We start from the raw sequence: 16767 nt of genomic DNA on the forward strand, positions 1-16767 counted from the left end.
AGTGTAGTCTCCAGCTGCCTAAATCCCACACTCGTAAGACCCAAATCTTAGTTTACAAGCATTTCTTCATGTTTTATCTACTTGTTTCTGAACTGAGAAAAGGTATTTGATTCCAGGCACTGGGCTGAGTGTTAAGACATATCTTTTTGGACAACAATTTTATCAAAGAAAAGGAAGGTTAATCTTTCTTCTTAAAACACTCATCTATCAGCACCTCAAAATAAATTATGGTAATGCTTTTATGCCCAAAACCTAAGAAAATCCTGTGTGCAACCCCCACCCTAGAAATAATCAAGGGACCTAAGCAGTTCTCCAGCTCTGGAAATAAAGGGACAGCTAAGGTGCAGGAACTGCTCTCAAGGTCCACAGCATCTTCATTTTGTTCTGAACATTTTGCTTTCTGGATTCATAGTTGGGACATGAATAGGAAAATGTCAGCCTCAGACTCAGAACTTTTCTACCAGGATTCTTTCTGCAAAGAACACTCTTAAAGTATCAAACCTTCTACTGCCCTCAAGTCAGATGAGTTTTAATTATTTTTTCTTAAAAAAAAGGAAGAGTTCTTGAAGAGGAAGGACTTTGCATTATAAGCCCATTGCACACCTGTCTGAAGAAAACATTCTGTAATTTTTTTTGTTAAAAGCATCATAAACACTCCAAGGATAAATTTGGGGAGTTTTTTCCACTCTTGAAAACAGTTCTTAGAACATAAAGAAGCTCATTCTGAAGAGTAAACATCACTAGCTTTTTCCAACACACTTAAAAAGAATAGACTTCTAAAAACCCTGCCTTTCCCATCCCTGATGGAGGAGGGGAGCCCATCAGTGTTTTGTGATGGCAGGAAGACTAGGGCAGCACTTTCTAAAAGGAAGAAGATAGCCCAGTTGAGCATTGACCCAGGAACCAGTTGATTCCAGGTCAGGGCATATGCCCGGGTTGTGGGTTCAATCCCAGTAGGGGGCGTACAGGAGTCAGCAGATCAATGATTCTCATTGTTTTTATCTCTCCTCCCTCTCTAAAATCAATAAAAATATATTTTAAAAATAAATACATAAAAGGAAGGAGATAGTGAAATCCCATATCCTAGTAGTTGAAAATAAAGTGAATTGTCATCTGAGTGTCCTAAAATATTAACACAGTGAGTGCTTCCTAAATGAGCACTAGAAACTGAGCACAGGAACACTGCAGGCAGCCTGGCCCCCGAAGTCTTCCTGAGGGCTCTGGGCAGGAGGAGATTTGGAACCTGCAGAAAGTAATGACGTGGGGGAAAGGGGCAGAGAGTCTTGGGTTTTGTTTTTTTCCTGCTATCTCAGTGTGGTGGGGAGGAAATGAAAGACTTTCCTCTTACCCCTGACCAATCCCTCCCCTCCCAACAGATACAAAATAGAGGCTAGATTTCAAGTGTTTGAGCTAGCTGATTGTTTCAGAGAGACACTGGGACCTGAGCAAGGGTAGAACAGTGACAGGGCGGAATGCCCCCACATCACTGAAGAGGGGGGACCTGGACTTCTGGCTGCAGGAGGTCTGTGGGTACTGGGCAGGGCAGTGTTGTGGGTGAACAGCAGAGTCCTGCTGCAAAGCCCACTGTACCTCAGAGCCTGGACAGACAGTGGGCCAACTCTAACAAGCTGTGCATGGACACAAGGGAAGTGTCTGAGAACATACTCTCAGTCTCCTTAGACCAGGGATCCTCAAACTACGGCCCGCAGGCGACATGCAAATACAAATATTGTATTTGTTCCCGTCTTGTTTTTTTACTTCAAAATAAGATATGTGCAGTGTGCATAGGAATTTGTTAATAGTTTTTTTTTAAACTATAGTCCGGCCCTCCAATGGTCTGAGGGACAGTGAACTGGCCCCCTGTTTAAAAAGTTTGAGGACCCCTGCCTTAGACTAAGCAAGCTGAAGAGCTCCCACCCAGGAAGGGACCCCCCCCCAAACTGTCTGAAGGTAAACCTCTTGCCAGTGCTCCCCACACTTGCATTGTACAAGAATTCATAAAGTCCAAGTCAGTGTAATTTTTACTAACAAAATTGCTTTAATTTGGAAAATGTTCAAGGAAATAAATTAATGAAATGCCCTGGTCATCAGTTCTACAAATTCTACCTATCAGATAAGCATAGACTGAGTCAGAGGAAACAAAATATATGGATATATACAGAAATAAGAGAGAATTTGAAAATGCTTTTATGCTTTTCAGAAGTTCACAGATTCGAAGTCCTTTCATAGTACTGAACTCTACAATGTTTTCCCAAGGCCATGAAAAAAATGAACTCCATGTCTATTTTATAAACCTAAAATAATATAGCACCACTGGCTTTTGTTCTAGCATTTATCAAATGCACATGAGTTTTTAGGTGAATTGGGCTCAATCTTGAGAATTACTTTTCCTGAATGGATGAGGACCATTAGGGGGCGCCGCCAGCTCCGGATGCTGAGCCACTTCATTGGGGCTCCTGCTCTCCACCTCCAGACTCACAGTGGACACGACTCTACTTTCTGAAGAAAGAAGACATTGTATCACATGCTAACAACACATGATTCTCAAACACTTTGCTTCTCTCTGGACAGGACTGAAAGACGAGAAGGACTCTTCAGAACCCAACTGGCGAAGACCTAGAGTTCCTGGACTGCTGAGGTGCTGTGGGGCTTCTACACCAGAGCCATCAACACCAGCTGGGCCACCTGCTCTGAGCAGTGACCATACAGCTGCTTCTGCTTGGCTGTGCTGCCAGGAGCCTCCAGAGCAGCGGCTCTCAACCTGTGGGTTGCGACCCCTTTGGCAGTCGAATGACTCTTTCACAGGGGTCGCCTAAGACCATCCTGCGTATCAGCTATTTACATTACGATTGATAACAGTAGCAACATTACAGTTATGAAGTAGCAACGAAAATATTTTTATGATTGGGTTACAACATGAGGAACTGTATTTAAAGGGCCAGAAGGTTGAGAACCACTGCTCCAGAGGACTGCACTCCCTATCTGTGATCTTATCATTCCCTTCAGCCCACTCAAATCATTACCTACTGCACCTCTTAAAGCCCCAGCTAAACTCCTCTGTAGGTGCCATGTCAACACAGGGTCCATGGGCACTCCCCCACCCTCCAAGAACCACAGCCAAGCTCTGAACCCTGGTGGCATTCAGGGACCTCAGAATCAAGCCCCATTTGCTCCACAGGTGTAAATCCTGGACAGGACAGCATGGAGTGGGAGCAACCCTGCCTCCCCAGACCCAGAAGGCAGCCTGGGGAACCTCCTCACCCTCTCTGGTTCATAGGTCACACCTCATACCTGGCTTGTTTATTCCACACACTTCCTCCCAGGTGTAGTGTGCAAGGTTCACGGGCTGGGTAACCCAAGGGTCTGTCACCAGCTTCTCCAAGGTGGTGCGCTGTTCGGGGACAGGCTGCAGCAGCCCAGACATGAGGTTCATGAGATCTGGGGACATAAAAACCCACCCTAAGCATAGGGCCAGAAGACCATCCGTGGTCCAGGATGGGCTCAAGTGAAGGGCATCAAAACCACAGTCCTACCTGCCCCCAGGAGCACCTCCAACTGGACATGTGGCCCTGGAACCCTCATTTTTAACTAGCAACTCCAGGTTTTCAGCACATGGGGCCTTCAGCTGTGCTTTGAGAAAGGCTACAAGAGCCATCTGTCACCTCTGAAATGAGAGCTGGGAGCTTGAGATCCTGCCTACATCACTCACTGTGCAGAAATCCCTAACCATGGTCTGTTCTCAGGGGCTGTGCTTGTGCAGAGCCCAGAATGACACAGGGTGTGACAGGAAAGGGCTGCAGGAGTCCTAGGATCCAGAGATCAGCAGCACCCTACAGTCCTCTCCTGGGTCACTGGGGGCTGACTGTGACCCCTCAAATGCGCGTGCTGAAGCCCTGCCCCCATGGTGGTGGTAAGAGGGGGTGGGGCCTTGGGAGGTGACCAGGGTGATTAGGTGAGGCCCCATGATGGTATTGATGTCCTTGTAAGAGAGGCCAGAAAGCTCACTCTGTCCCTCTCTCCACCACGTGAGGACACAGAACAGGCTGCTGTCTGTAACACAGGAAGAGGCTCTCACCAGCAGCTGAAAAGGCCAGTGCCTGGACCTTGGACTCCCAGCCTCAAGACTGAGAAGCAAATGGTTGCTTTTTGAGCCCCCTGTCTGTGTGAGTGTCATAGCCACCTGAGACACAGGCTTCTAACCCAAGCAAAGAATCAAGGCACAGACTTCATGCATGAAGATACTAGTCACCTTGATACTCGTAACAATAAGTGACAACTATAGACTCACAAACTGTCAAGATTGGAAGGGACTTCAGAATCCTGTGGGCCAGCTGCAGACTCAGTAAGTCCTTTCCAGCCACCAAGTTCATATCTGCCTCCCATGCTGGTCCTCACTTCAGAAGCAAATCAAGCTCACACTGCCAGCTCATGGGGCGCTCAGGGTGTGACAGACACCCCCAGGCTTCCTTCCATGGGAGCTCCTGGGGTTTGAGTCCCTCCATTTTCCCCCTTCCCACTGATAGCCAAACCCACAAGCATTAATGCCTAACTCTCAGAATAATGTCTAATTCCCCTGTAATCCAAAAGGGAAGCTCATACTAGATAATTCTATCATAATAGAATTATCGTGATATTTTAAAGTCAGATCCCAACCATCCTTCTGTTCAAATCAAAGTATGAGAGGAATGGCCCAGCCGGTGTGGCTCAGTGGTTGAGCATCGAACCATGAACCAGGAGGTCACGATTTGATTCCCAGTCAGGACACATGCCCGAGTTGCAGGCTCAATCCCCAGTAGAGGGTATGTGGGAGGCAGCTGATTGATAATTCTCTCTCATTATTGATGTTTCTACCTGTCTCTCTCCCTTCCTCTCTAAAATCAATAAAAATATATAATGATTAAAAAACAAAGTATGAGAGAAATGGAAATAAGGCAGCTCTGACAAAGGCTCTGGGAGACAGAAGGGAGGGAGGGATGCCAGCTGCAGCCCTGCTCACCTTCCGACACCAAGTACGGGGGGTTTATTGCAGCTTCCAGGGTTTCCTCCAGCTCGCAGAAGGGGTTCTCCTCAAAGATGAGCGTGTACAACGTGACTCCCAGGGACCACATCTCTAGCTCCGGACCCTTGTAACTGACAGAAGACAGCACTCATGGCACACAGCAGCTCAGTCAAGGAGTGTGAGCCCCAAGTCCCCAATCACCCAAGATGGTGCCCAGTGAGGTTCGACATGCTCCTGACCACATCCTCAATATCTGGCACATCTGCTCTGGTCAGGTACCGCTCTGTGCCAGGAGAGGGAGAAGACATAAAGCCATGGTGCTTGGGCAACTGAGAGACTAATTCAAGAGACAGAATGCCCACCAGTGGGTGGGACAATGCACACGGCACAAGGCATCAGAGACAGCATCCCCTGGGGGTGTGGGGGATGTCCCAGTGGAGATGGACAGAAGGCACAGCAGCGTGCAAGGCAGCAGGGCCATGGGGAACCACAGACAGTTCCAGAACAGGACAGTGTGCCCTTCAGAGATGGCAGAGAGTAGATTTGGGCTGCAGGCCACACGGCTTCTGTCACTACCCCTTCTTTCTGCCATGGCAGCACAGCAGCAGCTACAGACATAAATAAGCCAATCCATGTGGCTGTGTGCCAATGAAGCTTTATAAAAACAACTAGTGGGCAGATATGGCCCAGGACCATAGTTTGCTGAGCCCTTGAGTGGACAGACATGAAAATGATGCGGGAGGAAGCAAAGCTCCTGACGATAGGATCTAAAATCAGAGCTCAGAAGTCTTTTGGCCCATGAGATGGGAGAAGCACCCAGGATGGAGGACGGAGCTCTGAGGACACCTGCAGCCTAGCTGGGGAGGAAGGAGCAGAAATGATACTGGGTGGGGCCACCGGGAGAAAGTGGGAGGAAGGCATGGGGTGAGAGTGGGGCAGACAAGCCACCCACCGGCACATTCACGGTCCTGTGGACACAAAGGCCCCTCCAACACTGATGTCATGATGGGCACGACAGGACAACAGCCACTGGCACTCTGGGGTGCCAGGGTAACCAAATTATATCTTAAAGGCTCTTCGTAGATGATCCTCCGTAAGTATGTCATTGTCTGTGGCTCTAGATGTGCACAGAGGTGACAGGGAGATGGTTTATTTAGCCACCCCCCCGCCTTCTGCTATGGACAAAAAGCCTGGTAGTTCTGCTCACAGGGCCAGCCTGGCGTGTGGATCAGGAGGGCAGCAGACTCCACGTGAGCATCCTGCAGTCCTCTCTGCCTGACTCTGAAATGAAACATGACCTGAGCAGACACTGTGACAGAGTGCCAGTCACATCTCACACCAATGCCGGGAGATTTCTGGGAGCCTGAGGCGTGGCACAGAGACAGCAGTGCCCATAAGCAAATGCTCCAGACTCAGGCCACCTGGGTTCTAATCTGGCTCTGACCAGGTCTGGCTGAATGTCCCCACACACCTGTCACATCAGAACAGGACCAGAGGTGGGCTCTGAGGGTATAGCACAGCACTGCAGGGAGGCCCACACAACACTGACATCTGTCCTAGTCACAGGCACCTCCAGACACAGTCTCCCTAGACCTGACATACGTGTAGGTGCTGCAGGAAGTGCCTGCTATCTGGATCTGACCAAAATAAGTCCACTTCATTATATGTGGATGACATGGAAATTCGTGTATGTGAAGCAGACAATACTGAGAACTGTTTGCACTCCACCCCCAGCAACACCTGAGCAATAATCAGTGTTTTCTGCTCTCCTGAGTCCCCAAGAGCAGGCCCTTCCCAGGCTGCCCCAAAGCCCCTAGGCTTCCCGAACAGACACCAGCGCAGCCCGCACCCCCAGGACCTGCTTCTCCCAGCGAGACACAACAGCACCTCCAGCCAAGGTGCCGTCTTGGCACGGTGCTGCCTCAGCTCTGCCTCTGTTACTGATTCTCTGCTGTATCAACGGCCAGCCCAACGTATTTTATGGGAACAGATTATTATTCCTGTCATCAAAATGAGCCCAACTAAACAAGACTCCTCTTTGCTTATTTGGAGAGTCCCATCTTTTGGGATTCCTTTATCTTTTTAACTTTTAATTGTATAACATTGCACACATAAACAAAAGTTGAGAAATTAATATAGAGAATCCTGTATTCATTGCCCAGCTTCCCTGACCAAACTTCCTTCCTTTGCCTGTTTGCCGACTTTCCAAATATCATCCTTTATCTCTCATCACACATTTTCCCTGCCTAAAATTCACAGATGACGAGGTCAAGTGGTGCAATACGTACGGATTCCCCATGAGAACTTCAGGCGCACAGTACTCGATTGTCCCACAGAAGGTGTAGAACAGCTTGCCCCTTTCCAAGTAGGCAGCGGAGCCGAAGTCTATGAGCTTAATGGTGAAGTCCTCGGCAATGACGATGTTCTCATCCTTGATGTCCCGGTGAAGGATGCTCTTCGAGCGGAGATACCCCACTGCCGACACCAGCTGAAACCAAGAGGCCATAGGACTTTGTACAAAGTAGTTCACTCAAAACATGCATTTAAAATAAGGACTGACAAGCAAAACAGAAAACAACAACAGATAAAAATAAAATAGACGTTCTCTAACTTGTGATGAAACAGTGACAGGAAAGACCACTGGATGCTACAGACACAACCTGACCAACACAGAGGCAGAGCGCTTCCAGGCAGTGTGCTCATCACAGCTGGCACACGTCTCCCCGACAAACAGCAAACGAGAACATGTGACTTTAAAAACTGTACCACTGCTATTTTTGTGACATGGACACAACGTAAGATCTACCCTCTTCTCACGCTTTTAAGAACAAGACAGCATCAGGGCCACAGGTAGCAGGCCGAGCCGCAGACCACAGGGCTCCTCACCTACATCACTGATACTATACCTTCCGCTGCCCACTTTCCTCCCACACAAATGCATGATTCTTACGTCCTCTCTATCTCTGTGCTACTGACAAAAACTTCCCAGCAGACATCCTCTCACACACTGACCCACGCCATGGCCTTCTCGAGAGGAAAGACACAGACCCACAAGCAGAAGCTACAGAGACATGTGGCGGCATTTTAATGAGTGTGGGGTGGACACTAATGGGAAGTGGCCCCAGAGAAAGCCCAAGTCCGGCCGTTGGATTCAGCAGAGTTCACGCAGCAGTTTTGGAGCAGACCTAAGCACAAAGCCACATCCCCAAACTATTATTTCAGGGCTCTGCAGCTTCTCAAAAAGCAGCAGCAGCCACACTGGCTGCAATGCATGCAGGACTCTCAGCCACGTGGACTCAGAGTAATTCCATTGGAATCGGCTCCATTTCCTGAGCCCAAGGTGTTAGCCTGCACTCCGAAAGGGTAAAGTTACTATAATACACTGCTGTCCCCTGGGCCTGGGATGGCCCACACTGCCTATTTGGTGACAGCCACCAACAAAGGTAGCTGTTCCATTAAGCTGAAGTAGATTGGTACTTTCTGGCTACATTCATAAATTGGACACCAGTTGTACCATCAGCATAGTGATTTCATGAATGTATATTTACAAATGAGTATGAACCAGAAGCAATGGCTAATGATAGGTTAACTGACAATCAGTAAATGTATTTATATACACATGTATGCAAACACCTGCATATTTATATATTGAAACATGTTTTTATAACATGCATGTACATACACATGCATACATATACATGAGCACACACACTTATGTTCATACACACATATCAGGGCCCAGTCAGGAAACAGACCACATTTCATCAGAACAAGGAAAGTTTCATCAAGCTTATAACTACAAAGGGGTAAAAGAACCTGACCCTGGACAAAAAACAGACCTGCTGCTAGTCCCCAATGCCCTAGATGCCAGGAGAGCTGGTCACAGGTCCCACTCGCCACCCCTCCACTCCCCAGCCAAGCAGGCAGCACACTGATAACAGGCATTATGTATACATATTTACATATAATAATAATAGTTCTATAAAATGACTCTGTTTACTATAATATTATGTATATTGATTTACTAATGGGCTACAGATACTTCCTGCAAAAATTGTACAATATCGCCCTAACCGGTTTGGCTCAGCGGATAGAGCGTCGACCTGTGGACTCAAGGGTCCCGGGTTCGATTCTGGTCAAGGGCATGTACCTTGGTTGCGGGCACATCCCTGGTGGGGGGCGTGCAGGAGGCAGCTGATTGATGTTTCTCTCTCATCGATGTTTCTACCTCTCTATCCCTCTCCCCTCCTCTCTATAAAAAATCAATAAAATATATATTTTTTAAAAATTGTACAATATCGAACACTATAATCACCTATATCAGTAGCCCCAGAATTAAGTCAGGCGGCAGCTTTTAACTACTGTTATCTCAGACAGACACTCTTTTTAACCATGAAGATTTCAGAAACAAATCTTTGCTATGAAGTAAAGCAGACGAGTATATGATCTTCCAACAAGGAAGAGGGAGAGAGGTAACATTCCTTGCACAGAACCACGGTGCCTGAAACTACAAGTAGGTACCTCAGAAACTTAATGTCAGAAATCCAGTAACCTCTGGGAGTTTATAGCTTTCAGGAAGCAATGTCAATGCAGGGAAGTTGTCTTTAGAGATTGAGTCACCTCCAAGTGACTGTTAGACAGTCTAAGAGCAAATCTGCCTTATTCACATCCCCGCCCTGTCCAGGACATCCTGCAACACACCGCCCTCAGGACTCCCTGCTGCACGCCTGTCCACACGCCCCTCCAGGCCGCCGTGCTTCACGTACGCCTTAGAGATAGGTGCTCCCTCATTTAACCCAAACAGCCTCATGGTGGAGGCACTAGAATGACTGCTGCTGCACAAGTCAGCAGTGGTTTCCTGGTTGTAGGCAAAAACCCAGATCAAACCTGCAGGTCGAAGAGCTCAGGCTGACAGCTCTGTTGGCTCACTTTGAGGATGGTGTGGATAATCTATATATGTAAATAAACTTCAATCATTAACCCTACTTCAATCATTCCCCAATCATTCCAGGTATCTGGCCTCATCCTTCCTTCCCAACCTCACTATCTCTACTTCAACCACAAAATTCTCTTCTCAAAAACTGAAGGCTAGACGTAACTCAGAGAGGACTGAGTACAGCCTCTAGGACAAAGCGCCCCAGCCCACCCTCCCTACACAGCTCCGGGCCAAGTCACCTGTCGGAAGATGTAACTGGCCAACGGCTCATCCAGGCTGGGGTGGTGGTCGATGAACGCAAAGAGGTCCAGGCCAGAGCCGTGCTTCTCCATCACCAGCTGAAAGAAGCTCTGGTTCTCGAATATGTCCAGGACCTAGGAAGAGACAATGTGGGTCCGGCACTGCCCAGATGCCTCAGGCATGTTTAGGATGCTCCTGTGAGTCCTATCAGGGCCTCTCTCAAAGAGAACCACTATCCACCTTGATGATGTTGGCGTGCTCCACCCTGGAAAGGATCGATATCTCCAACGTAACTTTTCCAAGTGTGGGATCCTCGATCCAACAATCCTCCAGAACCTTCTCCTTCTTAATAAACTTCACCACCACCTATGAGGAAAGGAGAAGGGAGAAGCTGCCCCATGGGACCTGGTACTCACACTTGCTCAACAGCGGCAGGCAAGGCCCCCACTTTAATCCCCTGGCCCCCAGGGACATGAAAGAAGAACATGATAACGTGCCCTTGCGGCATGAGGACATATACAGTGGGTGGATGGGACAGCACAGAGCCCAAGGGCTGAGGAGCCACAACCTCACCGGAAAGGGAGGCCTCGGAGACTTTGGAGCAGACGCTCCCCAGAACACCCCATCTCACCCTGATTTCTCAACTGAGAACTGGATGAACTGGGCAAGAAAATGGAACTAGATGCCTGAGAACTAGAAAATAGTCAAAAACCATTATCGACATCGATTCTGAGACTAGATGTGCCCAGCAAGGTTAATGAACACGAGATCAATATATGAAAAGTGGTGTGAGTACAATGAATGATAGTCCCCTGAAAGTGTAATAGTAAAGTAAACACAGACATGGTCATCTCAACTGATGCTGAAAAGGCAATTCATAAAACTCAACACTCACTCTCAAAAAACAATTTAATGAACTGAAAATAAAATCTCCTCAAACAAAAGATATCCATCAAGAAATAAAAGGGGTGTCTTCGAAGGGCAGGGGAATAGCAAGAGACCAGTGGCATACCTGTCACTTCACCGGCTCTGCAGGTCCTGCCCCAGTTACAGGAGGGGAAGAAAAGAAAAGTTGAGGAGACACAAACAGAAAAGGAGAGACAATTGTCATGACTGCAGAGGAATGATCGTTCATGTAGGGACCCACTGAACAATTGTCAGAAGCAGGAAGACAGTTGCAGACTTCTGACCAGGCATCAGCCCAGGCATGCAGCTCTGATCATTTCCAGCAAGCATGGCACTCCCAGGACTTGGCAGCCTGGGCAGGGGACACCAGACAATGTTCACAGGGACAGGCAGCAATGTCACATCCCCAAATCACACGCGCACTGGCAACTACAAGTCACCTCTCCACAGGACTGGCTCTGAGGCTCATCCAGCAGTAGAATATGTGAAATGGCCAGGATCACCAGCCAGGGAAGAAGCCCTGCAGGTCTGAACCTGGAAGTCAAGGAGATGTAGCCCTAATGCACGAAGGAGCATGGATGCCATTCATGGTGTCTGAAGCAGCCAGAGGGACGGGCAGGGCTGTGTGTGTTTGCTTTGAAGAGACCTCCTCCCAGCATCCAGACCCCAAGCAGGGCTGGCCGCATGCTGCACAGAAGACTACTTCCCACTGAGTCCCGGCAGGCAGACACAGGACTAGAGGTATGGGACCACCCGAGGTGGTCCAGCCCCACCTGTCCCCAAGGGCCCAAGTACCTCCTTATTCTGATCCCTGTCCAGAGCAGTCCACACGAAGCCAAAGGCCCCACTGCCCAGTGGGCTCAGCGTACTGTACTTGTGAGAGTATGCACCCTCACAGGCTGCCAGCCCCTCCAACTCCCCTGCCTTGGGGGGCTCCTCAAACCACGGTCTGCTTCTAAGTATCTGTGTGGGTGAAGGAAGGTATAAGGGGCCACATGCAACCATCAGAAAGGAGGCGGTAGCAGATGGGTGCATTACCCCCCATTCCCTGCAGCTATATGGACAGCAGCACCCAAACCCTGTGCAGCCCATTCCTCCCGTGCCCCTGGGAACCCAGCCTGAGAGCCAAATTAGTACCCACATTGAAGCATGTTGACACCCCATCCTGCACATTAGAAGACAGAGTTAAAAAGCCTCCTCCCATCCTTCCCAGAAGAAACAGAGAGCGATGCTGATAGGAAGACACTTCCATGCAGACAGGCAACTACAAGGCAGAGCAAGCTGCACATACCCACCTCCCCTGGGCTGGGTCCAGGATGCTCACACGCGGAGTGCGTGGAGCTGGGCAGGCTGGCCAGCAGCAGTTGGGTGTGAGTGGCCGAGGCCTGTTGGCCATGCAGGAGGTTTTTCACCAGCCAGCAGCAGAACAGGGGAGCAGGGCCTTGGAGCTCCACCCGCTTCACCTCAAACTGAACACCTGAGGGGAAGGCGAAAACGCACAGCCCTCTGCTGACTTCACCAAGACAGCATCATGATGAAACAAGCACACACCCTGGGCAGCACAGAACCATACAGAACACCCAGGGCAGGAGGACAGGGGGGCAGGGGGGCACAGAGCACCAGGCTGAGCACAGCGGCAGCATCACCTCCACTTGGTGTGGAGCCTGCGGCTTGGCACATCTGCAGCAGCCAGAGCCAGGGAAGCACTTCAGGGATACCAGCAACCACCTGCCAACTCAGGAAAGCCTGGAAAACCTGCCCTCAACAGGGAGGCTCTGCCTCGGTGGAGGCATGTAAATGACCCAGCGGAGGCACACACATGTGCCGGCTGTGGGTCCCTGAGTTACACTGAACTACACATGCTCTGCGCTTGTGCACACCTGCACTTTTACATGGCCTCCAGGTCCTATACCCAAAAAAGAGGTTTTTATGGGGGGAGGGGTGTTTACAGATGATTTTATTTTCTTTTTGTTTATATTTTCAAATATTTTTTTAAAATAACGTATGTATTACTTAAATAAGTTTTTAAAGTTTAGGGGAAAAGCCTTAGGAATCAACAACACAAAACCATAAACTACTGGCTAAAATAATATGACCTATTAAGTAATTAGGAAAATTAAAAAGTAAGCAAGCCCTGGCCAGTGGCTTGGTTGGCACATCTTCCCATACACCAAAAGGTTGTGGGTTTGACTCCCAGTCGGGGTGAGCACAGGAGGCAATGTAATGTTTCTCTCTCACGTTGATGTTTCTCTTTCTCTCCCCCTCTCCATTCCTCTCTCCCTTCCTCTCTCTCTAAAATAAATACATAAAATAAATAAAAATGAAATAAAATAACCTTGGGTATTAATAAAAAAAAAAAAAAAAGGAAGGAAAGGAAAGCAATCACCCTCAAATAGGCAAGTGCATGGGCCTAATCCCTACACCTTCCCAGAGTGAAGCCAGTCAGAGATACAGCAGCCTGGCCCTGGACATCACCCCGTCCTGCTCTGCAGCCCTAGTGGGACCTGGGCTCCCTGTTCTGGGAACGCATACTATAATCCTGATGTGCAAGAAGTAAGTTGTAACTTCATGTCCTTGAATACATCACTTCTGCCAGAACTACTAGGGTGGAGAGCCATCAGACTCTGGGACGAGGATGCCTGCACCCAGCTGCACTCTAGGGACAACCCCCGGGGACATACTCAGCAGCGAGCCGTCTCTGTGGCAGCAGCTCCCCAAGTAGGTGCCCTCCTGGATTTCCTGCTGCAGGCTAGTGGTCCCGGATGTCGCCGAGCTATCCCCTCTCACAGGTGTGGAGGTGACCTGGATGCTTGACCTGGGCTCTTCTAACGGGCACATGTCCATGGGGCTGGACTCCAAACTGGGAAGGACACAGCCAGGGCTCTCTCGGCCACTCACGTCTTCACATTCTGAGGTGTCAGATGGTTCTGTCTGATTGAGGCCCAGATGGGTCTCACAGAACTGCCGGCCTTCACCAAGATTGAAATAGGTGCCAGTCAGCAACAACAGTTCCCTGTCATCCAGAACCTCTGCCCTGTGCCCATGCAAAGTGCTCACATCCACATCGGAGCCAGCCAGTGAAGGGGAGGCCGTCCCCACGAGCTCAGATGAGGCACAGGAACAGTTGGAAGAAGTTCGGTCTGTCCACCGGCTGTAAAACACTTCCCTGAGGTTCCATAAAAAGGAATTTCCATCAGCCTCTGGGGCCTCCATTGTGTCCAAGACACCGGGGAGGTCTGTGGCTAGGGCATAGCAGGCTGAGGAGCTGCCGGAGTGGCCGCTGTACAGGTCTCTGCCTCCCAGGTCACACAGCGACACAGGGGCAGAGAAGGCAGTATGCTCCGCCGGGACCAGCTCAATGGAGGAGATATCCTGAGGTCTCCCAAAGCTCGACTTGGACAGCTGCTCCTTCAGTAAGCAAGTCTGCAGCTCCTCCCTGTCATCCTGTGCTCCCAGCCACTGCTCCTCCAAAGGTATGGAAAGTGAGAGTTGCGCTGTCCCCGAGGGCCCCGAGGGACAGGCGACTGTAGCTGGGCTCCCCTGGGGTGTGCTCCACTCAGTCCCATACCCAGGGTGCAGCACTGGGAGGCCCACCTCTGCTAGCTGTCCCGCAGCATCAGCCTGATGGTTGGCAGTGCTCAAACCCATGCACTCCAGCTGTGCTTCCTGGGACAGGTCACACACTTCACCCCAGCTCCTGTCCTCAGCTGGGGTCAGAGCTTCAGAATCTTCACAGGAAGCAAAGGGTCTTATGTCCACTGAGGCAGACCTGCTTCCCCTCAAAAGCTCCTGTCTGAGGCTCTCTGTTCCTGTATGTTCCTGCTTCTCCAAGACAGTGTCCTGCTGGTCTTCAGGCGATGACGATACTTGGGCTGGTGGGCTTCTTTCTGGAATGTTACACTGGTCCTCAAGCAATGACTGTTCCTGTGCTGGTGGCCTTCTTTCTGGAATGTTCCCCTGGTCCTCAGGCAATGACTGTTCCTGGGCTGGTGGGCTTCCTCCTGGAATGCTGTCCCCCCTGGGGTTACAATACAGATAACACAGTTACTTAGGAGCCACAAAAGAGTCAAAAACAGAGATCATGTGAACTTCCCCTCTATTAGAGAAAAGTACAAAGCATTTAACAACATAAACTTACGACAGAAAAAAAAGATTAAATTTTGTAACCAAGTTAAAAAGTAAAACACTCACACACATATTTTCCAGATAAATGCACGTTTAGCAATGATTAATTAATCAAAGCCACAGAGCACCAGGACTATGTGCTGAAGGCTTGTCAGCAGTATACAGCAGCCTCACAGAAGGGGGGAGCAAAGGGAGAAGAGATTTGAGTGGCCACCCCACAAGCATGTTCAGCATGGGGTGGCCACTGGGGAAGAGGCTACCACCATGCAGCTAGAGTAGTGGTCGGCAAACTGCAGCCCCTTGAGTGTGGCTCTTCCACAAAATACCATGTGCGGGCACACACGTACAGTGCGATTGAAACTTTATGGCCACTGAGCTAGAGCAACTGTGGGGAGATCTGGGTCAAGACCCTTCCAGGTGGTCTGGCTGATGTCAGCCCCAGGCAGACACTGGCACCAAAACCACTGGAGGTGGCCATGCCCGGCCTCCTTAGGCAGACATGCCAGCGATGTGGTAGATGTACCAGAGGTTCACAGAGAGGCACAGGAGACAAAGGACCCCACTCCAGGATGGGTTCCACTCCAGGACGACGGAACAGCGAGAAGTTTGGAGGGACCGTGGGAGTTGCTACAGGGACCTGAGAGATGGGAAAAGGGTCTGCAGAGGCCAAGCAATAAGTATCTGTCCCTCTTGCTACAGCTACACCTACACCTCCATCCATCCATTGATGCCAAGAGACCAGCCCTATGCCAGTCTCAGGAGCTGCAGGTCATCTGCAGGAAAGCAGCTGAGGCAGGAGGGTCTCACTCTCCTTATTAAGCAGGATGGGCAACCTCTCCGATGTGGTCCCAGGGTCAAGCTCTACACTGTCTCTGCACTTCCCCAGTAGCCAGGTGTCACCTTGTCACTAAATTCTGGTCATGGAGAAGTGAGGAAGTATGGGGAGGCCCCTATCCTCCTCCCTACGCTGCCTGCTTCCCCACTGCCAAGTCTGCAAGCCATGAGGAACAGGGGGATGGCACGGCCTCCAGTGATGGGTGCCGTGGGAACCTAGGACAACCCTCCCTCCCCCAGCTTCTGAGTGCCTCATTCAGGGTCTCAGCATCTGGTCTACACTCTGAGGGTCCACTCTGCTTCCTCACCAACTGACTGAAACATAGGATGGGCTCATCTAGTGGAATCACTGCATAATCACATCCCAGAAAACAAGCTGTCCAGGGCCCCGAGAAGCTCAGGACAGAGCAAAACATGCCACCATCTGAGATGCCCACAGCAAGCACTCTCAGACCCTGTCCTGTAGCACACAGCCTGCTGGGGCAGAGCCTCCCTCCTTGTCTGTGGATGAAACAGGAGTGTGGTTAACTGCTCAAAACACCAAGAGTGGAGAGAAACCAAGATGGCAGCATAGGTAAACACTGGAAATTGCTGCCTCGCACAACCACTTCAAAAATACAACTAAAAGACAAAACGGACATCATCCAGAACCACAGGAAGGCTGGCTGAGTGGAAATTCTACAACTAGAAGGAAAGAGAAAAGCACACTGAGACTCAGAGGAGGTGC

The 16767-nt window shown here is 49.7% G+C and overlaps 1 protein-coding gene across 1 annotated transcript in view; it reads right to left on the reverse strand.

The window, feature by feature from the left end:
• Positions 1-2015: 2015 nt before the first annotated feature.
• The window catches only part of PASK (PAS domain containing serine/threonine kinase), a 31068-nt gene continuing 16316 nt past the window's right edge, over positions 2016-16767 (reverse strand). The window contains exons 10-18 of the mRNA XM_015561815.1: positions 13763-15099; positions 12377-12558; positions 11877-12044; positions 10416-10541; positions 10175-10309; positions 7288-7487; positions 4997-5130; positions 3292-3438; positions 2016-2499 (exon numbers count right to left, since the gene is read on the reverse strand). Of these exons, the coding sequence (XP_015417301.1) occupies positions 2369-2499; positions 3292-3438; positions 4997-5130; positions 7288-7487; positions 10175-10309; positions 10416-10541; positions 11877-12044; positions 12377-12558; positions 13763-15099 (2560 nt within the window). The 3' untranslated portion in view covers positions 2016-2368. The remainder of the gene's footprint in view (positions 2500-3291; positions 3439-4996; positions 5131-7287; positions 7488-10174; positions 10310-10415; positions 10542-11876; positions 12045-12376; positions 12559-13762; positions 15100-16767) is intronic.

The sequence above is a fragment of the Myotis davidii genome, unplaced genomic scaffold, assembly GCF_000327345.1.
Source record: "Myotis davidii unplaced genomic scaffold, ASM32734v1 scaffold370, whole genome shotgun sequence".
Classification (NCBI taxonomy): Eukaryota; Metazoa; Chordata; class Mammalia; order Chiroptera; family Vespertilionidae; genus Myotis; species Myotis davidii.